This window comes from Lupinus angustifolius, chromosome LG11 (assembly GCF_001865875.1).
Source record: "Lupinus angustifolius cultivar Tanjil chromosome LG11, LupAngTanjil_v1.0, whole genome shotgun sequence".
In the NCBI taxonomy this organism is placed as follows: Eukaryota; Viridiplantae; Streptophyta; class Magnoliopsida; order Fabales; family Fabaceae; genus Lupinus; species Lupinus angustifolius.
Window position 1 is genome coordinate 599,453 of NC_032019.1, and position 27,662 is coordinate 627,114.

Below are 27,662 nucleotides of genomic sequence, written 5' to 3' on the forward strand. Positions count from 1 at the left end.
CAATGGTGGATGATTCACTAATAGTGTAAAAAACACTTACATTGTCAATGTATATATATTAAACTCATTGTTTATACAAGTTGGTCGAATAATATAATATGATGCTAGATCTTCAAAAAAAAGACTAAAAAATTAAATATTCAATTTTGGTAAGTAATATTAAATGAGATGAACAATCACAAAGAAAAAAATGTTTTTTCCTCTTTGGGTGATGAGATTGGTAATCCAAAAAATCAAATTGTTTCCTTCTCTTAATTTTCATGTTCACATATCTAAAACATCCATTAAAATCCAAAAGGAAAAATATTGTACTAACATTTTGATACATCATGATCTTTTTAACACACTTTTGTGCCTATTAAACCACATTCTTTTTCTTTGAACTTGAGTATATATATATCTTATAAATGCTATCATTAACATGTGACATATAAAATAAATGTATAAAAATCATGACTTTGTGTCATCTTTAATAAAAAAATCCAAATTAAAAAAGGTGACTTAATGATAAAAATAACTTTTTTTAAAGATGAAAAACAATGGTGAGTAGTAATTTATGGTAAAAATAAGAAACAGAGTAGTGGATTGATCTATCTCTTGTCTTCTATATTTTATTAGGGTTTGTTTCATTTTTCAGAGTTTACAAAATTCCTCTTTTTCTTTCTTTTAACCTTCACCAATCATGCCATAGAAATTGGACTATCATATTCCTCAACCATTTTATTTGATTATTTAGTGTTTGCAATTCCTCTTCACTTATTCATCATACATACATACAGGTATTTTTTTCTCTCCCTTCAATCTCATTTCTCAAATTTACTTGATTGTTATTTGGAATGTTATAAGATACAATTATGCGTTGCTACTTCCTACATACCTATTTGATTACTAGGTTTGCATATAAATTCTGGATTTTTTTTCCCAATTTAAATAAAAGGTGCGGTGTTTCTTAGTAATTAAAAAGGCTTCATGGGATAGTGCTTCATGATTGTGGGGATTTTGTTTTTTTTGATGTACCTATTGTAATTTATTTTATTGTATTTAATTTTGTGTGTGAAGTATTACTTATACTTCAGTTATAAAAAAATCGCATTCTCTTTACATAGTTTGACCCTACCTAGTTGGAAAAAGGCTTGGTTGTTCTATTTGCATTCTCTTTTAGATTTTTTTCATCATATATACATTCAGCGATGTTTGTATGTAAAGAGAGTAGATTGTGCAATGGTGTTATCCTTTTTATTGTATTTGTAACCCTTTAAATGTGAAGCCTTTGAATTCGATTTAACGGGCGTGCTTGTTTGCCAGGTTCGTGGGATGGACATGTCAGATGCTATAATTGTGAAATCCAGCAGGTTGAAATCTGTTGTATGGAATGATTTTGACAGGATTAAAAAAGGTGATACCTGTGTGGCTGTTTGTAGGCATTGTAAAAAGAAATTGAGTGGATCAAGTACAAGTGGAACATCGCATCTAAGGAACCATTTAATCAGGTGTCAGAGAAGGTCTAACCATGGCATAGCACAATATGTTACGGCGAGAGACAAGCGAAAGGAAGGGACTGTCACAATTGCAAATTTCAATTTAGATATAGACCAGAAAAAAGATGATTCCCTTAGTCTTGTGAATATTAAATTTGAGCAGGAGCAGATGAAAGAAGAAACTGTCAACACTGGAAACAGTAACTTTGATCAAAGGCGGAGTCGATTTGATCTCGCCCGCATGATTATTCTTCATGGATATCCATTGGCTATGGTTGAGCATGTGGGTTTCAGAGTATTTGTAAAAAATCTACAGCCGTTGTTTGAGCTTGTGACATTGAACAGGGTTGAGGCTGACTGCATGGAGATTTATGAGAAAGAGAAACAGAAGATGAATGAGATGTTGGATAGATTGCCTGGGAAAATCAGCCTTGGCGTTGATGTGTGGACTGCTACGTGTGGTTCTGAGTATTTATGTTTGACAGCAAATTACATAGACGAATCATGGTTGTTAAGGAGGAGGGTTCTAAATTTTATCATTATTGACCCTTTGCATACTGACGACAAGCTTTCGGAAACTATCATGAGTTGTCTGATGGATTGGGATATTGACCGTAAGTTGTTCTCCATAGTATTGGATAGTTCTACCAGCGATAGCATTACCTTAAGAGTGACCGAGCGACTTTCGGAAAACAGGTTTCTTTATTGTAACGGTCAATTATTTGATATACGCTGTGCTTCAAATGTTCTTAGTGTCTTGGTTCAGCATGCTTTGGAAGCTGTGAGTGAAATAATCAACAGGGTTCGAGAAAGTATTCATTATATTAAAAGTTCACAAAGAGTACATGAAAAGTTCAATGTGATGGCTAAAGAAGTTGGGATCACGAGCCAAAAGTGCTTATCTATAGATAATCCACTGCAATGGAATTCCACATATTCAATGCTTGAGGCTGCCTTAGAATTCAGGGATGTTTTTATGCTTTTGCAAGAAAATGATAGTGGCTACACAATTAATTTATCTGATGTAGAGTGGGAGAGAGTCACTGCCGTTACTAGCTACTTGAAACTTTTTGTCGAGGTTACGAGTGTTTTCACTAGGAGCAAGTATCCAACTGCAAACATATATTTCCCTGAGCTCTGTGATGTCAAGTTGCATTTGATTGAATGGTGCAAAAATTCAGATGAATACATTAGTTCTTTGGCATTAAGAATGAGAAGCAAGTTTGATGAATATTGGGAAAAATGTAGCTTAGGGTTGGCAGTTGCGGCCATGTTAGATCCTAGATTCAAGATGAAGTTGGTGGAATATTACTATCCACAAATCTATGGTAGCACTTCAGCTGGTCGGATTAATGAGGTCCTTGAGGGCGTGAAGGCCCTATACAATGAACATTCAATACGCTTCCCGTTAGATTTCGATGACCAGGGTTTGGCCTGGCAAGTTGGCAATGGCCCACTTTGCTTGCCCAGTTCTGTAAAAGACTCAAGGGACAGACTCATGGGATTTGACAAATTCCTTAATGAAACTTCTCAGGGTGAAGGTGGTAAGTCTGATCTAGACAAGTACTTAGAAGAGCCTCTTTTCCCCCGCAATGTGGACTTCAGCATATCAAATTGGTGGAAAGTCCACACTCCCAGGTATCCTGTCTTATCCATGATGGCACGAAACGTATTAGGAATTCCAATGTCAAAGGTTCCGCAAGAGTTGGCATTTAATAATAGTGGCAGAGTTCTTGATCGTGATTGGAGCTCACTTAATCCCGTCACTGTCCAAGCTTTGGTGTGTTCACAAGATTGGATTCGGAGTGAATTGGAAAATTAAGAGTTGCTTTTCCGCTGCAGCTCTGCATGTCGATTTTGGTAGCAGCATCACCCTTGTAAGTTAGATGTTCTAACTCCCCATGTCCACTTTCCTGACCTGTATTTCAGGTTCTGTTTGGTTTATAACCTTATGCAACTTATATAGTTGATATTATAACTTTCTTTGACTGCTCTATGCTTTTGTTGTTTTGGTAATCTGTGGCTTTATGAGGCACATCAAGAGATATTCATCTTTTGTATTTGTCTGCTTAACAGGGCCATTCTTAATCTCTAGTATATATTTTATTCAATTTTGCCTTTTTATTCACCTTACTTAAAAAGAATAATTTGAATTTATGCATCACATAATTTTATTTTTAAAAAAATAAAACAAAAGTTCCATCAGATATTTGATTCTGGTGTTTTGTCTAATACGATCACAAGTAAATAGGATACTCAACAAATTTGAAAGCTTATTGGAGAAATATATGTCTAGCATCATAGGTTTTGCTTGTATTGATATAGTATCTAAATGATGCTAACTTTATTTTGGGAGAATTACTTGCATTCACATTATATACCATTCATTAAGGAATCAATTCAAGTGGGTAGAGCATGCTTTCAATTCATGTCTCTCCATTCATAAAGCAGATTGCTACTATACAGATTCCAAGTAGGGATGGCAATAGGTCTGGATGGGTTCGGGTAGTATATTACCCAGACCCGCCCCTTTGCTTCACTTTTGGACCAGGCCTGTACTGATATCTGCTGGGTCTACTTCCCATGGGTCCTTGGGTACCCACAAAATTCAAAAATATCAAAAAATAATTGCGAATAATTTATGTAATCATGTATTTATTTTCTACAATCTTATATGTTTTTTAAGTAATCAACAAGAGAAAAAATTATAAAACATATTTAAAGTTTTAAACACATTTTAAATTGACTATTTCAACATTAAGATGTAAAATTGATTTAGTAAGAATTGTCCAATCAACAAAATATTGAGTTATACATATCAATTAAGAATATAACATCACATATTACTTAACAATATAATATTATTGCTTAACAACATAACAATCACATTTATGAATTAACAATATATATACAGAGGAAGGAACAATGGGCCTGGGTACCCGTGGGTCTGGGTACCTCATTGCCCGAATCTGGATCCATCCAACAACAGGTTTTAAAATCTCGGGTCTCAATTACCTGTGGGTACAAAAACATGGACCCAGACCCGACCCATTGTGAGTATTTTTTGTGGGTAGTCACGGGTCCGGGTACCCATTGCCATCCCTAATTCTAAGTTTATGTAACTTTTGAAAGAAATCACAAGCAGTCTCCTCTGTGCACTCTAACGATAAGTATGTTCTTTGTAGATTTAATTCCCTAGACTAATGAGTTGAGATTAATTACTCTTCCATTCCATTTGTGGAACAAGTGTGAATTGATGTTAGGTTGAAGCATAAACATTTTGTGTTGTACTTGTGGTCCTTACCTTACCTAATCAATCCGTTAGCCAGTACCTTTCATTTTATTCAATTGTGGTTCCCAACTCTTAACCATGGTTACAATGTTCCTATTATCAGCTACTACTACTGTTATATATTCTCTCTTCATATTATAGCATTTGTGGTCCAATCATCTATTAATTTGTGAAGGAAAATATGATTTTATTTTTATGGGCATATAAATTTCAGACACTATGATTGCATGGTAGGTATGAAGGCATAATTGCAGTTATGAATATATGGGTTATTGTCAAATCCCTTTCCATGTTAGAACAATATGTGGTCCTCAAAAGAATAAATTTTAAGGATTCAAATTTCCTTTTATGATGTCATGTCATCTACTACATAGAATATAGCCTTATAATAATGATTAATGGATATTAAACTGCTTCAGAGAACGTGTGGCATGCCCAAGATTTCAATCAAAAGTCTAGCAAAAATGGTGGAAAGAGAAGTGCAAATGTAGCTACAGGTAGAGTATCAAATGCATAATGAGAGAGATTAGGAGAAGTGTACAATGAAAATGGACCATTCACAAAGCTATTTCACCTAGCTATCAGTATGCCTATTAAATGATTTTCCCAAAAGAGAATCAAGAATGTGTTAGTATAAGGAGATAGATTATCTCCTCTAGTCACTAAAATTACGACATGTTTCATACTTTTACCTATAATGTTGATAAAAAAATCTATAAGCATTGTGTCTAAAAGAATGATCCCTTTGCATTCAGTGAAGTAAAAATGCAATTGGGAATCCAAGAGTTTGTTACAGTTGCTACCTGTCCTTATCTTTCCAACAATTTTAGGATCTAATTTTCCAAATATAACGAAATTTAATTGATCCATAAATTGATTATCAGACTAAATCAGACATAAAAGCTTTAGCTAAATCACCATTGAAAATTGTAATTCAAAGTTTCTTGACTTAATATTAGATATACTAGTACAAAGTTATTTTACTTAATATATATATTTCCTTCAATAATACCCTTAAAGTATTGATTAACAATTTTCAGATATTAAATATAATTAAGTCCAATTACTACTGATGGACATTTGTTATTCATTTTTACCAATATATGCCACTTTACTTTTTTACAAGTAGAACCATATTCAAGCAAACCGTAAAACTCATACCAATAAAATGTTAGTTTTGTAATGTAAGACTTTAGTAGAATGATAAAAAATTCAATTTTTAGGAGTGATACTTATTGAGAAGAGCAACTACATACACTAAGACCAAATAAGAAACAAGTCTTAACATTTTGCAACTCAACCCATCTTTACCCCTAAATTTAAGTATCAACATAAGACACAAATATCATATATATCATATAGTTGAGAATTATAAAAAAACAGAGGTTTGAAGTAGGAAAAAGTGAAGGACAGTAAAGTAAAAAGTGTTCAGGTGTGAAGGTAACAAATAATCTAAGATTCTGTGAGGTAAAATGCCAAAACTCAAAATCCAACAACTCTGCACCATTACTATATATGCCTCTCTTAGTCTTAGGGAATTAATATTTAGTGCTTTCCCAGTTTTTGCGTGTGAACTTTGCTTCATAATTTAGGATATGCTGTCTCAAAACATGTTTTCAAGTTTGTCTCAAATTAATTACAATGATGCAAAATAGATAAAATTATAAATGTTTAATTTTTTAACTAATGTTACATATTTTGTTTAGTTTATAACAGACTTTGAAACATATTTGAGGACAATAAATTCTTTCTTCCATGATTCATATCCCTCTCATTCAAATTGAACATCACCAAAGTCACTTTCAAAAAGACCCTTTCATTTCATGGCACCTCGCCTTTTCCCCATACATGAACAAATGAACGGTTAATATTATAGCTTCAAACTTCAAAGATGAATCCCAATGTACTTCCTCTCCCTTTCACCCTTCTACCCCTTTATTCTCTCAGGTAGTAAATTTTAGTGAGACTTGGAACAAATTATTCAATGGTCCCAACTCCCAACCAATAATGATCAAGGCTATCAATAAAACATATGTATCCTCGCACTCGAGGCAATCCTATCCGAGTTGGGAACATCCACAGGTATGTGGGGCTAACTCTCCCAATGAACATTTTTCCATCCACAAGACTCGAACCCGGATTCTTACTTAAGAAGAATCAAGTGTGTACCACTTGAACCAACGCCCGTTGGTACATTTGTGGTGTGTTAGGTTGATCAAGTAGTAATATAATGAGTTAGGGTGTGATTGGTATATCATTTGTAAAACTAAGTTGAGTTGAACTAAGTTTTGGAAACTTCAATTTTGATACAAGTAGGTTTGATGAACTAAAATTTTGTACCATTCAAACTAACATTTAGATATATAGTTATCAGATTGCCCAAATAATTTATATTATGATTTATCTTTCCATTTATTATAAAAAATGAAATCAATAGTGATGGATCAATTTTTAATAAATTATTAAATGAAAAATATAGTTCTCATTAAAAATATCAAAATTTAGATTAGATAATGAAATACAAATGTTAAGTTAGCATAATCACTAGATCTAAAACATCCAATTATATGTTTTTTAAATTATTAAATTAAATAAAGTATAATAATAACATTAGCTAGGTAATAGTAGATATATGAATTGATAATTTTTAATGGTATCAATAGAATTATAATAGTATTTGAAAATTAAAAAAAATTGTTTTACACTTTTTTCCAAATCATTATTTTGAGCCAAAACTCAATTACAACTAAGGGGGAACATATGTTAAGTAGCTTATTGGGGCATAGTACATGAAGGTCAGATCTTTTAGGAATAGAGATATTTTGTCTCAAAATTGTCTTAAATTTTAGCTCACACTAATGAAAATATATATGTCAATTAGAAAATTTAAACATTTATTATTATTATTATTATTATTATTATTATTATTATTATTCTTTTTGCTTCCTTATCATTGATTCAGAATAAGATTTGGAACATCAGATCTTTGTTATCATAATAGACCTTTGTGTAAGTAATAAGTCCATGAAGTTATAGGTTCGAGTCGCAGAGTCTTCCTCTTGGAGATAAAATACTACAGAAAATATTTAAGCTTAATAGGTGACACGTTCAATAAATTCATGGGCTTTGCATGTCAAGGCTGAGATGTTACACTAAACATATTTAAAAAAAAAATTGGAAGCTTAAAAGTGATTTTGAGCCTTCAACAAAATCACACTTACCAAATTTTTATGTATTGTTTCAAAATGAATATATATAGAGATATATTTTGAGATATTTATTTTGATCGGCAATTATTAGTATGTTAGTATTTTGTTGTGAGTGAGATTGCACCCTCAACCTCCTACACTCTACCATCTAACCACCTTATAACTCTTTTTTTGTTTGTTGATGGTGAGACTCGAACCCACAACTTCCTGCACTCCATTCTTTACGACTACTATCTTCCTCATCAGATATTGATTTTGAGATATTGATTTTGAAATATTGATTTGAGACCATCCAATAAGTTATTGATGGTTGGAGGGTCTATTATCTGTCCATAAATACCTGTCTGCTAGGCCATCCTCCTACTTCCATATTTTGCATCATTTTCATCTCAGTTGCAAATTGCAATATAACACCATTCAAGACCTACAACATTGTGAGACCTTTGTTTCCTTCTTTTTCTTATAACTCCATATTTCATTATTATCTATATTCATGGCTACTCAACACTTAACACCTTCTATACATAATAATAATCAAGATCACGTAAAAACCCTCATGCTTCATGCCCTTTAAATTGAAATAAACTAGTTTTGCTTCTTTAATTTCATCCTATATCAACTATATTTCTTTTTATAATTACTTTCAGCTACTGCTAATACCAGCCATGGAGCTTGATCCAAGTAATATTGAAGGAGGAGGAACAGAAGGGTGTTCTTCTCATCAGAAGAAAACAGGAAGAGGGAAAATAGAAATCAAGAGGATCGAAAACACAACTAATAGACAAGTTACTTTCTGCAAACGCAGAAATGGGTTGCTCAAGAAAGCTTATGAACTATCAGTGTTGTGTGATGCTGAAGTTGCTCTTGTTGTCTTCTCTAACCGTGGTCGACTCTATGAATATGCCAACAACAGGTCCTTCCCTTACATTTTATTTCTTCAATATCATATATAATTATTTCCTCTGATTTTTTATGAATTTATTGATAAGTTAATCTTTGGTGATTTGTTAGTGAGTTTATTTCTGTTGGTGTGTATATATATACATATCAGAAATGTCCATTTTATGAGGGAAATAAGACTACTTATCTTTTAATTTCACTCAAAAGATTTTGGTTATATAAGAAGTGGTTTGAATATAAAAGAAGTTTATGCAGTCACACCTAACATTTGAATATCTTTTTCCTTTTCAATATTTTTTGTTTGTTTTTCCACTCTATGAGCTTTGAAGAATATTATATTCTATAATTATTGCACTTTTTTGTGTCTTCCAAGTGGTTTTTCTTTAAAAGGTTTCAGATCTGTGTAAGCAATAGAAATATATGTTAAGGTGCAACAATATAAAGTAATATACATAGAAGCAGGTGAAGAAGAGTAAGAGCTTTATTAATTAGGGTTACAAAAATTTGCAGGTAAGAGATTTTAGCTTCCTTTCCTTGTGTGTGTGTGAATTCATACCTTTTTCAACTCTCTCCTTCCCTCTCAAATTTCTGTCTACATGTTAAATTGTTAACAATCAAATCTTAAAAGTTCTGCACAAAAAGCTGTAATGCACTCAATCAACACACTTTCTCTTCAATCTCTTGACTTTTCCTTAATATCACTTAGTACTTACTTGTCAGCTCAGCTAGGAAAACAGTGACATAACACAAGCAAGATCATCCAATAGGAGTTAGGGTTTCAAATTTTCACTGGTCACTCTTCAATCATTTCAATTATGAGACTGTAAAGCAGTAAGAGACTGATAATCAGGATTATCATCTACAAAAGTAATAATTGAAAAATTAGAAATATTTTTTAGGTTTTCTTTAATGGATCTGATTATGAACTAATTAGATCAGGTATTAGGGTTTCTGGACTTAAAAGGGGTGGGATCTCTTTAAAACTGAAATGGTTTCTTAGATAATTTGTGTCTTTCCTGAATGTCTAAATTTTGTTCCCCACTTACATAATTTTTTTTGTCCTTTACACAGTGAAGGGTTAATCATGGCGCAGTTAGGGTTTCCTAGCCCATAACTCATTGTCTGCAAAAGAAATGTCTTTGGTCCAGGGATTTTGAAATATTCTCCAATTATTTTTCTATTTATCTCTCAATACCTTGAATTTATTAGCTAAAAGATAGTTGTGAATTTCCTTAAAATTATTTTTATTGTTATCTTTATAAATATTATTTTTACTTAACAATTGATAAAAGTACAGTTTTCTATATTAAGTTGCAAAATACGATTTTTGGGTGACTTCAGATATGGTAACTTAGTTTTTCACTAAGGACATGAGATTATTGTCTTGTTTTAGATTCATTTCCTGAATTTTGAAAGAAGTTATATATGATAATGTTTAGATATTATTCTTTCTTGTTCTCTCATTTCTGATTTCTGTACCTGGAATAGCTAAAGGTAACACCAACATGATGATGTCACCTGAATTCTAAGAATAGATAAAAGCAAATGACTTCTCTTTTTTCATCAAATTTAATTTCTTTCATCTTTGTGGAATAAAGCTTCTCATTCCTCACGTCAATTCTCAACCTACTCTTAATTATGTGTTTTGGACATTTCAATCAAAAAGGAAACTTGCATTTACACCTTCTGAACAATACTTACTAGCAATATCTCATTTCATCTATTTTAACTATGGCATTGGTATATATTATATTCCTCAGAATTCAAAGAATGAAACTTCATCTAACAATTCAGCTATGAATTTGTTAATTTATTTTGGAGAGTGTTATACAGAAGAGGTAACAATGAAAGGTAAGGTGAGGGAAAGATAGAAAGAAAGAGATGGCATGCGCATTTCTCTGTTGAGTGCTGACACAAACTCTTTGATTTCTTCAACAAGAGCAGTACTACTATATTGTAAGGGTTTTGTAGTAATCGAGAAATAAGAAAATAAGGAAAGAGTATTTGCATATATATATATATATATATGTTTGTCCAATTGTCCACATAATAATTTATACATGCAGATATCATTTTGACTTGAAATAAGGATTCTTATGGCATGGTTAATACACCATGTGTAATGGCATGATGGGTAAAAGACACACGTTGTCTGAACCTAGGAATACTTATATTTGAGCCAATCACATTGTCGGATCTTGTGCCAACTTGGCAGGGACAACCAATCAAAGCTACAACAATATTAAGGTTCAGAGAGGAACCAGTAGCAGTGGCATTTTACTACTTATTATATATCATACTTAATATACTATAAAATTATGGTATTACTGTTACATGTAAAACAAGTCAATGATATATAAGAAATCATTGGTTTCCGTGTAAAGATTACATATTTATAATTTCAATGTCAAAAAAGATCACATATTCTTTGTTGTTTTGTTTAAGCAGAAGAAGAAAAAGAATGTATTAAAGGATATTCAAACCATGTATCTACATAATCAGTACCCATAGTAGAACCAGCTTAATTAATTGCAATGAAATTTGATAACTCTTTTAGCTTTGCATGTATTGTATGCAGTGTTAGAGGAACTATCGAAAGGTACAAAAAAGCATCTGCTACTTCCACAAATGCAGAATCTGTATCTGAAGCTAATACACAGGTATGTTTATTATTCAGATAATAGTATCAAACATAAACATTGAAAATTGCTCTACTTGTCAAATTGATCAAGCTGATGAACAAACTGCATTAATGAACCTTGGTTTGTCATCAAAATTGCATTTTATCCCTAACCCATCAATTTTCATATATTTCACATTGCTGTATCATCCTTTATGGTTTATGATAGATTAGGGTCAATAATTGTACACTTCATTTTTTATATATCAGCAACAAAAAATTCCTTAAAATCAATAAAAAATAGGAAATCCAAGTATTCCCCTTCCAAACTTGCAAACTTGGTACTAACCTTTTGATGACTGATGAAACATACAAGGGATTGTATGCTTTAGTTGTCACCATGAAAATTTAGCCATCATGTTTGTTATATTCAGAATTTCAGTTAGATTAATATCTCCCTATGAATTATTTAAATAGAAGTAACACTTTTTATCAATACCAGTTTTATCAGCAGGAGTCATCCAAATTAAAGAGACAGATCCGAGACATTCAGAATCTGAACAGGTTAGTCTCTTCTCTTAGAAATGAGTTTCATCATAATTTCTCAATTAATTAAATTATGAAATCAACCAGTGAATTTTCCCTTGCAGGCACATTCTTGGTGAATCACTTAGCTCTCTAAGTCTCAAGGAACTAAAGAACCTTGAGAGTAGATTGGAGAAAGGTTTAAGCAGAGTTAGATCCAGAAAGGTATTATATAAGCTTAATTAGCATATGATTAATTTAATTAAGCCATTTGGCATGTGATATGATTTATTAACCAAAGCATGCATCATGCATTAATATCGATAAATGCGCAACAATTAGTAAAGAAAAACTAGCTACAAGATGATTTCATTTTTCTCCTAGTATTGTAAAAATAAATATGCATTATTTCCCTTCTCATATTGTACTACATATCTTTAGTTCTTTGGTTTGACAAACCCAAATTCTTGCAGCATGAAACATTGTTTGCTGATGTCGAGTTCATGCAAAAGCGGGTACCCATCATTTCCTTTGATGTTATTAATTTCTGCTTTACTTGTTTTCTTCTATATCATTACATGGCAGCATATATAGTAGGACTTTCAAAATCATGTTGAAGATGGAGATGTTATTTTCAGTGTTTTCTTATCTTAATCTTCACTCCCACCACCCACCCTAAAATAAATTAAAAAATTACAAAGGAAAGGATATTACATGTGCTGAAGAAAACATATGACAAAGAATTACAAAGACTGAAACTTTTCTTTATTATTAATATTTGATAAAGTCTCAAACTGAAACTTTTCTTTATTATTGTCAGTGTTAATTAAGTTGCATCTCTAGTTATTATATCAAATACTAACACTAAGTTAAAAGCTAGACATCGGTTACTAAGGAGTGACTTTATTTCATTAATGTAAACAATTTTACTTTGATGATTTAGAACTTGCCATTGTAGGTTAAAGTTAAATATGGCTATTGCTTAGATAGGACACAACTTTATGTATTTATTATTTGCAGCACATACTTCTACCAACATCTATAAGTGTTATAGGTAAGCCCAATCAAGATTTTTCGGATTCACTTATTTCAGTATTTATTTATTTTTCCTCCAGAAAACACATGTGAGGATTCATTTCCTATAATTGTATTCTTTACTTTTTCTTCAACAGAAATAATGGAAAAATAACAACACAAACTCCTACACTGCAAATAGAATACTTAATTACATGGGTATAATACCTCTTCTAACAAATGTATACTTACCACAATGTGCAGGAAGTTGAGCTGCAAAACCATAATAACTATCTGAGAGCTAAGGTATCTCTCATTACTTCCATAACTAACACAGAAATCAATGTGAAATCACATCAAATTTGAGTGTCATTAATTCATGTTGATGGATATATGGTGTAGATAGCTGAATATGAGAGAGCACAACAACAGGAACCAAATATGATGCAGCAGGGAAATGTGTGTGAGACCATAGCATCACAACAATATGATAGGAATTTCTTCCCAGTAAATCTCCTAGATCCCAATCATCAATATTCACGTCAAGATCACACTGCTCTCCAACTTGTGTAAGTACTACCTACCACATTCATCTCTTACTGTTACAATATGTTGTTAAATTTCCTTAGGCAAAAACAAATGGTGCAATTAATGACTAGTGCATAAAGAAAAACATTGGTCTACGAAAATGAATTACAAATATCATTACTTTTCATATTTTACTAATTCCATTGGTTAAGGAAACATTAAAGATAATTTTGTCTAAGAAAATGTCATGCTTAACATGATGGGTAATTCCAATACTGAATTTTTTCGTTTGTAATCCTTAATTGATGCCCTTATTGTACTTATCAGAAGGATCCTATATAATATTAGGGCTATAATTTACAAGCTCTGGAAGACTTTAATCCTTCTCAAAGGCTCAAACAATATAACTTGGAAGTATGCTATACAATTAATAACACTATACTTCTATGGTTGGGTAAAGTCTATTAAGGGTTTTAAGAGCCCTTTCATTTCATAGTTGATGATTTCCCATCTCAATATTAACCATTTTGATATTTACTTATTTCCATTTTCACTTTTGAATGCAGTTGATGAGCTAAAAAGTCGCTGGAAATTCTGCTACAGCCTATCCATGATTTAATTAGTGCCTTTAAAATTTCCTTTATGAAGTTCTTCAAACTGAGATTTACCTAGAAAAAAGATACCATCATTTGGCACCTATACTTTATAAAATATTGTTTAACCTTTCATTAATTAAGAACTACTTTATATAAACTCCTAGCTCGTACATTTATGTGTTTGGTTGAACCTACTACTATAAAATATATGTTTAAATATGTACCCAGTATTGATTTTTTTCTTGGAAAGGTGTCTACATACATTTTATACAAATTTCTCCTTCCCCTAAATAATTCTGAGATTACAAATTAAAGTAATTGCAAATATTGTAATTATATAGTATCTAGTATATTATTGAAGTCAGTAACTTCAATATTATACTTCATTCTTAACTGTAGCTGCTTGTAAAAGCTAGAACTTAATATTATAATTAAGGACTAACATATGAAAACCTAATTTCATCATTTCACAAAAATGAACTATGAAAAAAAATCAGCTAATCAGTTCAGAAACAGTAATGCTGATAGGAATGTTAGACACTTTTTCAGATCTTGTTATCTTAGTGATGAAGTTGTGTGGATTGCTGAGATCAGATGATACTGAAAATTGGATTACGAGTGTGCATACATTTTCATAGTCCTTAAGAAGCTCATCAACCTGGTACCAAATGATGAAAGAAATTAACTTAGTAGCTATACAATAGAATAATGCTTAGTGTGCATCACCTCACACATACGTGTAATAATGATATGGAATCTACTTGAATAATTCAATGAAAACTGTACAAATCTGAGGTGATATATGTGTTGTAACATTATGATATACAGAAGCTTTATGTAAAAAATTGTGCACTAGGTTAGAGAATTCAATGAATGTGTATGATGGATTTGGTTAGAGAATTAAATCTGAAACATTGATTTTATTTTGCAGTGGTAAATATGAAACCAATGTCATGTACAACAAATGAGCCTTATTCAAAACATGGCTAGAAATATTGGCATAGAAAGAGTCCTAAGGGTTAAGGGCTGATAATGTACTTGAAAGATTAATGAGATTGTGGCCTCTGTATTCTTCAATCTGACTAATATACCTCTAAATAAATAAAGAGCAACTGTAAAAACTAGGTTCACTCCATAACATTATTTCAATTCACCAAAGTGCCAAATAAATCATGGAAAGGGATGTGTAGAATGGTGATGGGTGTTTAGTATATTGAATTTTCTAAAATTAATATGAGATTTATCAACAAAGCTATTAGTATAAGCGATGGGGATCACCTGTCCCTAATCATGTCCCATTTTCTATCTCAAATCAATCACATGTTGACATGTAAATAAAATAATATTTTTAAAAATAAAAAGTGATAAAAAGTAACATTCTGATTAGTATAGTATATGGAGTCCGGTAATACAAGGCTCTCCTAGATTTTTATACACCAAGAAATATATTAGTTAGTGGAATAAGTGAGAAAGAAAATCCCACTTATTTGAGTTCTCACTTGTTTTTTGGAAATGTTATTGTGCCGGTGTCTTATCAGTAATTATTTCTTTTAGAAACCAAAATTTAGGTAAATGTGTTGTTGATATCCAAAAATAAATATAAAGAAAAGTAGATAAAGATTATGATATTTTTATAAAATTTCTCCTTCCAAAATAATAATGGCATCAAATCTTAATCTAACAAACTATTAGTTTAGTGATATAGGTCGTGCGAGATTTTAAGATGAGTAACAGTTAATTATTCAATTATTAGAAATGATACTTATTAGGATAATAGTTATACATTTCGGAATGGATATGATTAGTAGATAAAAACATTGCAAAGAGGCTTGCAAAGAATAGCTGATGCAATAAATATGATGAGAAATAATGAAAAATTCACTTATGTTGATTAATTAAGGAATACGAATATGATTGATGATGATATTCTCTCTATTTTTCTTTCATACACTTATTTCCAATGTGACCTAATTCATATTAACATCAGGCATAAAATTTACTAGTTTGTTTTTTTTAGTGTAAAGAAAAGACATTTGCATCGAGATCTTCGTGAGCATGGTTACAAAAGTTTTGTTTTCTTCTTCCCCAACCTTATTAAAACAAAAAACAAAAATTGGGTGTTTGGTGTTTGGTATGAAATTTTTCCCAGAAAACCCAATTTGATCTTGAGTCACTGCAAAGCCATTTACACCAATTCATTCAACACTCAAAAGGGATCAAATTCAGAATTCTGGAGTTCCACACTTTACCACATGATTCCATTAGAGTATGTGTTTACAATTTTCCCTGTAATGTGAGTGATACAATTCTGTTGACCATATGATATCGACCCTTTATGTTTTTTCAAGATTTTTTTGTAAAAACTTGATCTTTTATACATTCATAAAAAAGGGTTGTGTTGCACATTACATGTAAATAACTCGTTTACTTCTATTTTCTGTTGATTTGTTTATTTAGTTCTATGTGTGTCCCTTTTTTGCAGCATGCTGAAGCGTGGATACAAATCAAATCAAAGGAATGCTGCTCATAATTGCAGGGTTTCGGTACTTGTCATGTTTCTTACATTGATGCTAATGCTAGTGGTTCTTTATGTATTACTTCAAACTGTTGGTGAAGAAAAGTACACAAAAACAATGAATGATAGTGAAAAACTTAGTTTAGCTCATGAACTTCCTAATCCTAAACAAAAGTGGAATACTTTTGACTCTTTCGTGCAATTTCATCCAACGAAAGAGTTCCGAAATGGAACAGATTTGATATGGCAAGTACCTGAATCATCACCTAAGGGTGTTCTTTTTGTAGCTCATGGATGCAGTGGCAGGGCCATCAATTTTTGGGACCAATCCCCTGAATGCCCTGATTGCATTGGTTTGCCCGAAGAAAGATTATTTGTTCTTCATGCTCTTGCACAAGGTTTTGCTGTTATTACTATTTCAAGTGCAAGAAGATGTTGGACATATGGTAAGGAAGTGTTACTTGTTGAGAACATTATAGAATGGTGGATTAGTAAAAGGAAGCTTGAGAATCTTCCTCTTATGGCTTTAGGTGCTTCTTCTGGTGGATATTTTGTATCTGTGCTTGCCACTACTATGAAGTTCAGTAGTATAGCGATCATGATTGCTGAGGGGATGTTTCACAAAATGGATATTAAAAGGGACTATCCTCCTACCCTTTTTGTTCACATGCCCAAAGATTTTGGAAGGCAGCAGAAAATAGATGAGTATGTGGATATTTTGAAAGATAAAGAGATTGATGTTGGTGTTGTTGAATGCGTAGAGTTCCCATTGTCACCAAACACCTTATCTGATAGAATTCCAGGTATTGATCAGAATCTTTCTGGAAAGTTATTTGAATTCTTTAAGGAAAAGGGCTTTGTAGATCAAAATGGATATATGAGGAGAGACGGACGAGTAATAAAATGGAAAAAGGCTCTTGAGGAGAAGAAAACGGTTTCACTCGATAAGCGTCTTGTGCCTCATATACAGGAGGAGCTAAACCTAGCATTTGCTTATCATGAGATGACTAGTGTGCATTCTGACCAAATTTTTAAATGGTTTGAATCTCATATCAATTGATTAGACCTTATTTACTATGCTCTCTGGTATTTAAATTCCTATATGCTGTAAGACAGTTATAATCAACAGAGCATGTATGCATTCAAAAGCAGTTGTATTCAAAGCGATTCAGGACATGCCCTTCCTCTTATTTTCAAAAGAACCGGTCTGACTCTGACATCCACTGAGTCACTTGTAAAATTTTCTATATCTCTTACTTTATCATGCAAAGGTCCAGTCTCAAGGGCTGGAAATTCTTGTTTGAGCATTTCTGTTGGAAGTTATTAATTTAAAAGGTGTGCCTCTAAAGTCTGAACTTTTGCACCAATACTGATGTATGACATCCTAAATTTTCTTCTGATGTTGGGTTCTTGTTTCGATATATTCTTTTTAAAATGAAGTTCAGATGGAAACATTTGATAAGTTTGAGATAAGAAAGACTAACATGATTTTTAAAACAAGAGGTGAAAATGATACAGTTTAAGCAAGTTTTAGTGGAGGATGTATATTTCGGCTAATAAGTTTTAGGTAAGTGGTGGAAAGTGTCTTACTTTGATTCATGACCTTAGTTTAATAAAAATGCATATAATCTTCCTCAGCTTTTAAAGCTTTGTTCGAATTGGTGGTGAAGTATGGAATGGAAAGGAATTCAATGGAATTCAATGGTGAGAAATGCAACTATTTGGATTTTTAGAAACGGCCATCGGATTTACTACAGATATCAGCCAAATGCTGATCTTATCTAAATGAGTGGCATAGACTGAACACTGCCACAAGGGGTTGGCTTCTTTTCTTCTCCCAATAACCAACACTCTCCAAAAAAAAGTATTCCATAAAGAAATATGTTAGAAAGTTGTTAACAAACCCCATCCAAATATCAGTGGACTAAGCAAAGAGCGAAATAAGTGAAATTGGCACCACTTATTGATCCAAAACCTTAAAAGTCTTAGGTTTATAAGTTCATCCAGTTATATATTCAATTTCTCCATAGTCGAGCGTGTGAGTTGGTACGCTTTGAATGTTTGGTAGGCTGAGGGTGTGAGTTGGTGTGTTTGTTTTTAAGCTTTAATGCATCTTCTGACTTTCCAATTGAAGATCTACTCTTGAATCTTGATTTATTGGGTTTGTTTCTAGCTTTAATGAAACTACTGACTTTCCACGTGAAGACTACTCTTGTATACTTCCTTTTAAGGGCACATAAATATGCAGTCACTGGACCATCTATGCCAATGCTCTTCAATCCCTCCTCTTTCACTATATTGCTTAGCACTTCCCATTTCATATAAGGACACACACTCTATCACCTTGGACCATTTATTGTCTTTGTTTATATTGACAACAAAACCATTCCCTTGCATTTTAATGGGGGGAGAACTTTTAAATCTTACTTGGAAAGATTGAAAGAATTCTACTATGGTAGACAACTATTTAACATTTGACAGTGTTAGACCTTGCTCATGTTTCCAGAATGCAGAAACTCACCCAATCATCTTAAATGCAATTCATGTAGTATGAATCATTCACATTTAATGTGAAAACTTACCATCATTGGATTATTATGTACTGCCAATTATCAATCCTTCCATAACCCCAAAATCTTTCTCTTGGTTTAATTTTTGTTTTGGCACTTCCTGTGGTGTACTTAGAAGTTAGAACCATCCTCAGTTTTTGTTTGATGAATAATACAAGGGATTCTGATTTTGCTTGCATTTTAATGGAGTTGGAGTGATTGTTGTACATTTAAATGTAGGATTTCTTAATAAGAATTTGGCATTGCAACATATAAAGGGCTTTATACTGAAGATCTTATATTAAGTTTATTCTGAAATAAGAAATCATAAGAACTTACATTAACTTATTAAGTAACAGGGTATCCATCTTAAGGTAAACTAACATGATAAGAACCTAAATAATGCATTCATAATATAAGTCCTTCAGACATAATTATGTTCTTTGCTAAATAATAAACTGACACAAACTAAATTAGTAATATCACTGATGTAGCTTCATTTTCCCCTCATTGGCCATCCTGAAGAGACGGGCTTGTGCTGCTGCAACCTTGTTTGAGGTAAGTGATGCTGTAAACCTGTCTCTGACTTGCTGAGTTGTGTAAGGGAACTTGTTGTTAACCAATGAGTTGAGAAAGGAAGCAGTTCCTTCTCTGTAGAGTGCTCCAAGCCCATCAGTTCTTGTGTTGGAAAGTGCTTGTGGCAAGGTGAGGCTGGAACCAAACCCTGGCATACTAGGAACAGAAAATGCATTCCCTAAAGTTCCCCACCACCCTAGCAGTTTCCATATGATTCCTTGGTGATTCCTCCAGTAGCTGCAATTTAGAGGAAAGTATGTCACAAGGTTACTTACCAGTGTGGGAAATATATTATAATGTGACAGTTTAGTTTATAGTGTAATGTAGTAAAAGGAACTTACTTGCATGTACCAGTGAATGGAGATGGTGAAGGAAGGAAAGGTGGTATGGAGGGGGTACCTGGGTTTATTGGGGTACTTGGTGGGCTCACAATGATTGGTGTTGGGGGGCTATCACCTCCATAAGTTGGTGGTGAGTTATAGTTCCCGCCTCCTCCCGAGGGAGGGTTTGTTGGTGTTGAGGGTGATGCAGGGTCTTGTGTTGGTGATCCACAGTTGCTACCTGATGGTGGTGATGGTGTAGGGTTGTAACTTCCATCACCTGAACCTGAGGGTGGTGATGGTGTTGGATTGTAACTACCACCACTTCCACTACATGAGGGTGGTGATAGGGTTGGATCATAACTTCCACCACTTCCACTACCTGATGGTGGTGATGGGGTGGGATTATAGCTTCCTTCACTTGGGGGAATTGATGGTGTTGGATTGTAACTACCATCACTTCCACTACCCGAGGGTGGTGATGGAGTTGGATCATAACTTCCATTACCTGAGGGTGGGGATGGAGTTGGATCATAACTTCCATCACCTGGGGAAGTTGATGGTGTTGGATTGTAACTACCACCACTTCCACTACCTGAGGATGGTGATGGGGTTGGATCATAACTTCCACCATTTCCACTACCTGATGGTGGTGATGGGGTTGGATTATAGCTTCCACCACCTAGGGGAGTTGATGGTGTTGGATTGTAACTGCCACCACTTCCACGACTTGAGGGTGGTGATGGGGTTGGATCATAACTTCCACCATTTCCACTACCTGATGGTGGTGATGGGGTTGGATTATAGCTTCCACCACCTGGGGTAGTTGATGGTGTTGGATTGTAACTGTCACCACTTCCACTACTTGAGGGTGGTGATGGGGTTGGATCATAACTTCCACCATTTCCACTACCTAATGGTGGTGATGGGGTTGGATTATAGCTTCCACCACCTGGGGGAGTTGATGGTGTTGGATTGTAACTACCACCACTTCCACTATCTAAGGGTGGTGATGGGGTTAGATCATAGCTTCCACCACTTGGGGGAGTTGATGGCGTTGGATTGTAACTACCACCACTTCCACTATCTAAGGGTGGTGATGGGGTTGGATCATAGCTTCCACCACCTGGAGGAGTTGATGGTGTTGGATTGTAACTACAGGTAGTTGATGGTGTTGGATTGTAACTGTCACCACTTCCACTACTTGAGGGTGGTGATGGGGTTGGATCATAACTTCCACCATTTCCACTACCTGATGGTGGTGATGGGGTTGGATTATAGCTTCCACCACCTGGGGTAGTTGATGGTGTTGGATTGTAACTGTCACCACTTCCACTACTTGAGGGTGGTGATGGGGTTGGATCATAACTTCCACCATTTCCACTACCTAATGGTGGTGATGGGGTTGGATTATAGCTTCCACCACCTGGGGGAGTTGATGGTGTTGGATTGTAACTACCACCACTTCCACTATCTAAGGGTGGTGATGGGGTTGGATCATAGCTTCCACCACCTGGGGGAGTTAATGGGGTTGGATTGTAACTTCCACCGCTTCCTGAGGGTGGTGATGGGGTTGGATCATAACTTCCACCACCCGGGGGAGTTGGTGGGGTTGGATAGTAACTTCCACTACCTGAACCTGATGGTGGTATTGGGGTTGGATCATAACTTCCGCCACCAGGGGGAATTGATGGAGTCGGATTGTAACTTTCATCACTTGGTGGAGTTGATGGGGTCGGATTGTAACTACCACCACCTGAGGGTGGTAGTGCGGTAGATGGTGGTGTAGAGTCTTGTGGTGGTGATCCACAGTTGCCACCTGAAGTTGGTGATGGGGTTGGATTATAACTTCCACAACCTCCATGTCCATTTGATGGGGTTAGATGAGAAGGTGGTGTGCTTCCATAGCTACCTCTAGAGCCATGATGAGATGGAGGACTGTTGTGTGAGCCTTCAAGAAGTGAAAACAATGTATACTATTAGTTGAGGAAAAAATATATCAAATGCTTCTTTATGAGCTTTTCATTTTCCAAACTTCAAATATGAAACTGCATGGCCTAGTGTATGTAGCTAGGAAAGTTCAAATGCTCATCAATAATATTATCTATTTTGCATAAATAATGAAGTAAAAGAGATACTACAGTTAGAGAATTACTGTTTTCACACAGGGAGTTAGATAAAGCTGTGTTATTAGAACTTCTTGCATGTGATGGGTTTGGAAAATAGTAGTTGTTCTGGTCCTCAATGGTGGTGGATATTACAGGGATGATAAGGTTCTGAGAAAGCAGTGCCAGCAATGTAAACATGGTGAGAAAAGCAGGATTGGTTATTGTCCTCTCCATTATCACTGAGTGCTTAGTTACACTCTGAGAATGAAGGGGAGTTAAGTGGGAATAAAATGGCTCACAGTGAAGTAAATATAAGCATTCGAAGGAGTATACGTGTTAGTTGGTTGTTGCTGAAAGAAATCACATGTCTTTAAGGATGTCTCATTCTCTATCCTGAACCAATCAAATTTTAATAAGTAATACAAAAATATTACATTTTGTTTTTAGAAGTTTTCTGACAATATTTGATTAGTCCTAAACACGGAATGCGACACTCTTAGGATCTTAGGAATAGATGATATGTGTCCGGTTGTTGCAGAGATGCATTTACTACTATTTAGTACGTCTTGTGGCAACAATGCATGAATATTCTAAAATAGCTCAAAACATAGATCTTGAATTGAATCCTTGTTTTCGTATGTATCTTTACTCATCTTCTTCAACTTTGGTCTTGTTTCCTACAAATTATTCATTTGAGTGAGATTTTTCGTCTTGTTTATTTGTTTTTTTTTTCTTTCTAAAGAGACTATGGAGTGGTATAACTTAGGGAGAATAACAAAGACATAGATGTGGTTGGGTCGGTGGAATTAAGATCCTCTGTACTTGTTTGTATCTCAATTGCTGTACTAAATCAATTAAAATGCATCATTCAGTTAAATAGAAAAGTCATAAATAAAAAATTATATTACTTAGTATAATTTAATTGGACAGACAGGATTTTTCGGGACAATTGGTCTAGATTATGGTTTGGTGTGTGATGTGTTGGTATATTTGGAAGTTAAATCGGATCATTGGTGATTAAAAAGTTTCAACAATATATGTCTATTTTTTTTCCTTCACAAAACTTAGTACGACAACTTCAAATTTTTACCCCTTGGATCATGATGCATCAAAATTTAAAATCATTGTTAATTAATAAGAAAGTAAAATGATAATCTAAGTAAGGGGTGATTTTAGTTTGCTCCTTATAGTCATGTTGGTCACACCTACCAACCAAATATGATGAATGGGCAGTATTAATGCTCTGTAACATATTTTTGATCTAATTGTTTAGTTTATGAGAATTTGCATATTAATTTCACGAGAAAAAAAAATTGAATTTAGGGAATGGGTCGTCGTGGACATGATAGCGCCTCACAAAATACGACTATTTAATGAGATTAAGGTTTGGTTTTATGTTTTTTAACGACACTAATGAATACATCTATCAAACGCCTATCACATATTCAACAAATACTTGTTTGTGTCTTTTTTCTCTTTCTTTTTATATTTAATATTTATATAAAAAGAAGAAGGGTTGTTTACTTGTTAAGTATGAAATTCCACTAGGTTCATAAATGAAGTTCCTCTTTATCCAGCTCATTTCCTATTCATCACTCTTTCAAGCTTTCATGACCCTAAGTAAGTTTATTGGAATCATCACATTAAAAAAAAATGGAGATGGAAACTATAAATCTCTCAAAAAATAATAGCTCTCTTATTCATTTTTGAAAAAACCAATCTAATACCATTAAGGATGATGATATTGTACACATTTTTTTCCATGCAATTTGAACATGAATTTAAGATTACAAATTAATTCTTCAAAACTTGGTAATATATTTTGTAAGAGTGGAGATCTACTTAACTTACTCCACATCCTAGCTATCAATTTTATGGACATCTAATGGTTTAGATTACTCACTTATTGAAACCATTGGATTTTCCGAGAATTGATGGCGTGAGGAATAACTGTCTCCAACCAACAATTCCTATCTTACTTTTATTTCCTCTGACATGTACAATAAGGAACCTTTATATTATGTTAAATATGCAATTGATTCATAAAGTCCAGCTTTATAACATGACTATGAATCATGATTTAACCAATTGGGCTTAGGCGGTTCCAAACAATATTATCTCCAAAATTGATGAGCCTACCTTTCTAGTTACTTTAACAAGATATTGTAAAGTTGAGACTCAAAGATGGTTGATTCTGCAGCTTTGATATCTACATGTATTGCTGCAATTATGAGCAACATGTTGGCTCAAACAAAATCATAAGTCAAACAAAAAATAATAACACTTCACCAGATTTCTAGGGATATTTTGCATAATTAAAAAAAGATCCTAAGGTTGACCCATAAAAAGATCAATGATTTTTTTTTCCTTAATGATGATTATGTGTCATTCTTTTGGGACAGTGAATCTATTACTATGAAGAATCATGCATAGTATTCTTAACAAGCTATGGTATTATAGCCTCTAGTATTCTGTTATTATTACAGGCTTTCATATAAGAAATTTATTAGCAAGGAAGTGACTTCAAGAGCAAGAATGGTTAGCATTATTTATAAAATACAACTTGTTTGACTTCATTCATATTCATCCACAAACCACAGGTTACTATAAATATGTGCATCAGCATATGATAATAACAACAATTTAAAGTTGAGTTCAATGTTTTCAAACCCCTTTATCCTTAAAAGTTCACAAATGTTTGTTGATACTAGCTATGTTCTCTTATGGACCTTATTTCCCTTGATTGCAGTAGTTTATTTCAGTTTCTTGAGGCACAAGAAATGCTGCAACAGAGACAAAAAAGTGCTGCCACCTGGGGACATGGGGCTTCCATTTATTGGAGAGACCATGGAATTCTTCAATGCTCAGAGGAGAAACCAATTGTTTGAAGAGTTTGTTGAGCCTAGAATCCAGAAACATGGGAAGATCTTCAAAACAAGGATAATGGGGTCTCCAACTGTGGTTGTGAATGGAGCTGAGGCCAATAAATTTATATTGTCTAATGAATTCAAGTTGGTGAAAAGCTCTTGGCCTTCTTCCTCAGTTCAACTCATGGGAAGTGACTGTATCATGGAGAAAGATAGTGACAAACATCGATACCTTCGCGGTGTTATAGGCACTACCCTTGGTTATGCTGGACTTGAGGTACTAGTTCCGAAAATATGCAGTTCGGTTCGATTCTATTTAGCTACAAACTGGAAGGGTCAAGAAAAGGTTAGTCTCTACCATTCAACTAAAGTGCTTACATTTAGCATAGTGTTTGAGTGCTTGTTAGGGATCAATGTGGAGCCAGGTATGCTAGATACATTTGAAAGAGTGTTGGAAGGAGTGTTTTCACCAGCAGTCGAGTTTCCGGGTTCTAAGTTTTGGAGAGCAAAGAAAGCAAGGGTGGAGATAGAAAAAATGTTGATCAAAGTGGTTAGAAAGAAGAGAAAGGAAATGGAAGAAAAGTTGTTAAGCAAAGAAAATGGAATGCTTCTGTCTAGATTGGTGCATGGAATGATCCAAGGGGAGATTAGTGAAAAAGAGGTAATAGACAATGTGGTGCTGCTTGTTTTTGCAGCTCATGATACTACTTCTATTGCTATTGCCATGACATTCAAGATGCTGGCTCAAAATCCTGATTGCTATAAGAAACTTCTACAAGGTAATATAGTTTCAGCTTTTCATGCAGTTCAAAATCATTACCCCATCTTTAAATTATCCAAAGTTCTTATAGTTGATAATTTGAAGTACTTTAACTTTATGCAGAACATGTTGATATATTGAATAACAAAAAATGTGGTGAGAATCTTACAATAGAGGACACAAAGAATATGAATTATACTTGGCAAGTTGCTAGAGAAAGCATGAGACTATTCCCTCCTATATTTGGCTCCTTCAGAAAGGCAATTACTGATATTGAATATGAAGGACTCACTATACCTAGAGGATGGAAGGTAAATACTAGTCTCTTCCTTCTTTATCTATTGGAACTACTCAAGTGAGAACAGTTCTCGTATAAATATTGTGAGAACAATAAATCTGAGTCTTACAATCAATCATGGATGGTTAGGATTAAAAGTCAGTTATTGGTCACATGATAGTCATGTGCGTATATCTTTTAATCTTAACCGTTCAATCAAAATCTAGTGGTTCATATTAAGTGTTCTCATTATATATATATTACTACGTTTGCCAATCTGTGAATTTAATCTTAGAACTTAAATTTTGGGGTTTTTTTTTGCTTTTTTCAGGTGCTATGGACAACATATGGGACACATTACAATGAACAATATTTTAAGGATCCTATGAGTTTCAAACCAAGTAGATTTGAGGAGACAATACAACCATATGCATATGTTCCCTTTGGAGGAGGGCCAAGATTATGTGCAGGGTACCAATTAGCAAAGTTGAATATCCTCATCTTTGTACATTATGTTGTGACCCAATATGATTGGTTCTTACTCCATCCAGAGGAACCAATCACAATGGATCCTTTGCCATTTCCTTCCCTTGGAATGCCCATAAGAATTTCTTCCAAATATACATGAGAATATGAGATTATGACCTCAAAAGAATTTATTTTTCAGAAGATAAATTAAACTATGTTTGTACACATTACCAATAAAAAATAATTAATATTATTCTGTTTCCTCTGACCTATGTTGTCCATGAATCAAGGCAAAAAAGCACATGTTACTCAGACATGAAACATTTTTTATATTAAATGTCTGAGTAAATTGAATGAAAAAATTAAATATTGAAACACAGGAATAAGAAGAGAACCAAATGCAGTAATTATAGTGATTAAAGTCAAAGTAATATGATGGAATCGGATGATCTTTTATCTAGCTTGTAATATTTAACAAGTGTTAAAGAGTAAAAACCAAAACTAAAAAAGCTTAACGTTAAAACTTATTATATGTTCAAATTTTAGGGAATAAAATAAGACCAGATAACAACTGAATTCCTTGTGAAAACAAATGGTGCCCGATTGTGTGTCCCAATGCGAACGAATGCAACTCCTCTCCAATACTGAAGAGTCCAGTAATAGAATATGTTAAGGGGTGCTAACAACTAGTTAGCTACTTCAATTACTACACTTGACCAATTATGCATACCTTATGATCTAATGGGATATCGGACCAATTATGCATACCTTATCATCTAATGGGAAAATGGATATCTTTTGTTTTGTCAGTTTTGAACTATACAATGTTGAAAAAGTTAGATTTTGCTTTTGATTTACCCACTGAAGAGTATATGCTAGTTGGCTACTTCAATTACTTCCTATGTAATGTATACTGGTTCTAGATTTTATCTCAAAAGCAATCTGGCTTCAGAATCTTTTTAATGTTTATGTTTTATTAAATCTGGAACAAAACAAGGCTGCATATGGAAATAACATTGGTTTAGAGCTCTAAAAATTTACACCCTTTCAAAATCTCATA

The 27,662-nt window shown here is 33.6% G+C and overlaps 5 protein-coding genes across 6 annotated transcripts; 4 read left to right on the forward strand and 1 right to left on the reverse strand.

The window, feature by feature from the left end:
- LOC109360664 (zinc finger BED domain-containing protein RICESLEEPER 1-like) lies at positions 643-3,589 on the forward strand. The gene is made up of 2 exons (XM_019605702.1): positions 643-779; positions 1,306-3,589. Exon 2 carries the CDS (start codon positions 1,315-1,317, stop codon positions 3,298-3,300), a length of 1,986 nt encoding a protein of 661 aa, XP_019461247.1. The 5' UTR covers positions 643-779; positions 1,306-1,314; the 3' UTR covers positions 3,301-3,589.
- On the forward strand, positions 8,370-14,400 carry LOC109360666 (agamous-like MADS-box protein AGL5). 2 transcript variants are annotated; one of them, XM_019605706.1, is made up of 9 exons: positions 8,370-8,413; positions 8,627-8,892; positions 11,458-11,539; positions 12,002-12,063; positions 12,150-12,249; positions 12,498-12,539; positions 13,303-13,344; positions 13,441-13,607; positions 14,133-14,385. In XM_019605706.1, exons 2-9 carry the CDS (start codon positions 8,645-8,647, stop codon positions 14,134-14,136), a joined length of 747 nt encoding a protein of 248 aa, XP_019461251.1. In that variant the 5' UTR covers positions 8,370-8,413; positions 8,627-8,644; the 3' UTR covers positions 14,137-14,385. The 2 variants fall into 2 exon arrangements, with proteins under 2 accessions (XP_019461251.1, XP_019461250.1); XM_019605705.1 differs by lacking the exon at positions 8,370-8,413 and adding an exon at positions 8,426-8,523 and having other exon boundaries at positions 14,133-14,400.
- On the forward strand, positions 16,165-18,200 carry LOC109360665. Its single transcript, XM_019605703.1, has 2 exons — positions 16,165-16,428; positions 16,645-18,200. The coding sequence occupies exons 1-2, from the start codon at positions 16,415-16,417 to the stop codon at positions 17,735-17,737; spliced, it is 1,107 nt and encodes a 368-aa protein (XP_019461248.1). The 5' UTR covers positions 16,165-16,414; the 3' UTR covers positions 17,738-18,200.
- Positions 19,542-22,544, reverse strand: LOC109359616 (DNA-directed RNA polymerase II subunit RPB1-like). Its single transcript, XM_019604316.1, has 5 exons — positions 22,278-22,544; positions 21,501-22,073; positions 20,766-21,281; positions 20,144-20,717; positions 19,542-20,039 (listed from the first exon to the last, which is right to left on the reverse strand). Exons 1-5 carry the CDS (start codon positions 22,462-22,464, stop codon positions 19,709-19,711), a joined length of 2,181 nt encoding a protein of 726 aa, XP_019459861.1. The 5' UTR covers positions 22,465-22,544; the 3' UTR covers positions 19,542-19,708.
- On the forward strand, positions 24,780-27,064 carry LOC109359597 (taxadiene 5-alpha hydroxylase-like). The gene is made up of 3 exons (XM_019604299.1): positions 24,780-25,876; positions 25,981-26,168; positions 26,466-27,064. The coding sequence occupies exons 1-3, from the start codon at positions 24,889-24,891 to the stop codon at positions 26,760-26,762; spliced, it is 1,473 nt and encodes a 490-aa protein (XP_019459844.1). The 5' UTR covers positions 24,780-24,888; the 3' UTR covers positions 26,763-27,064.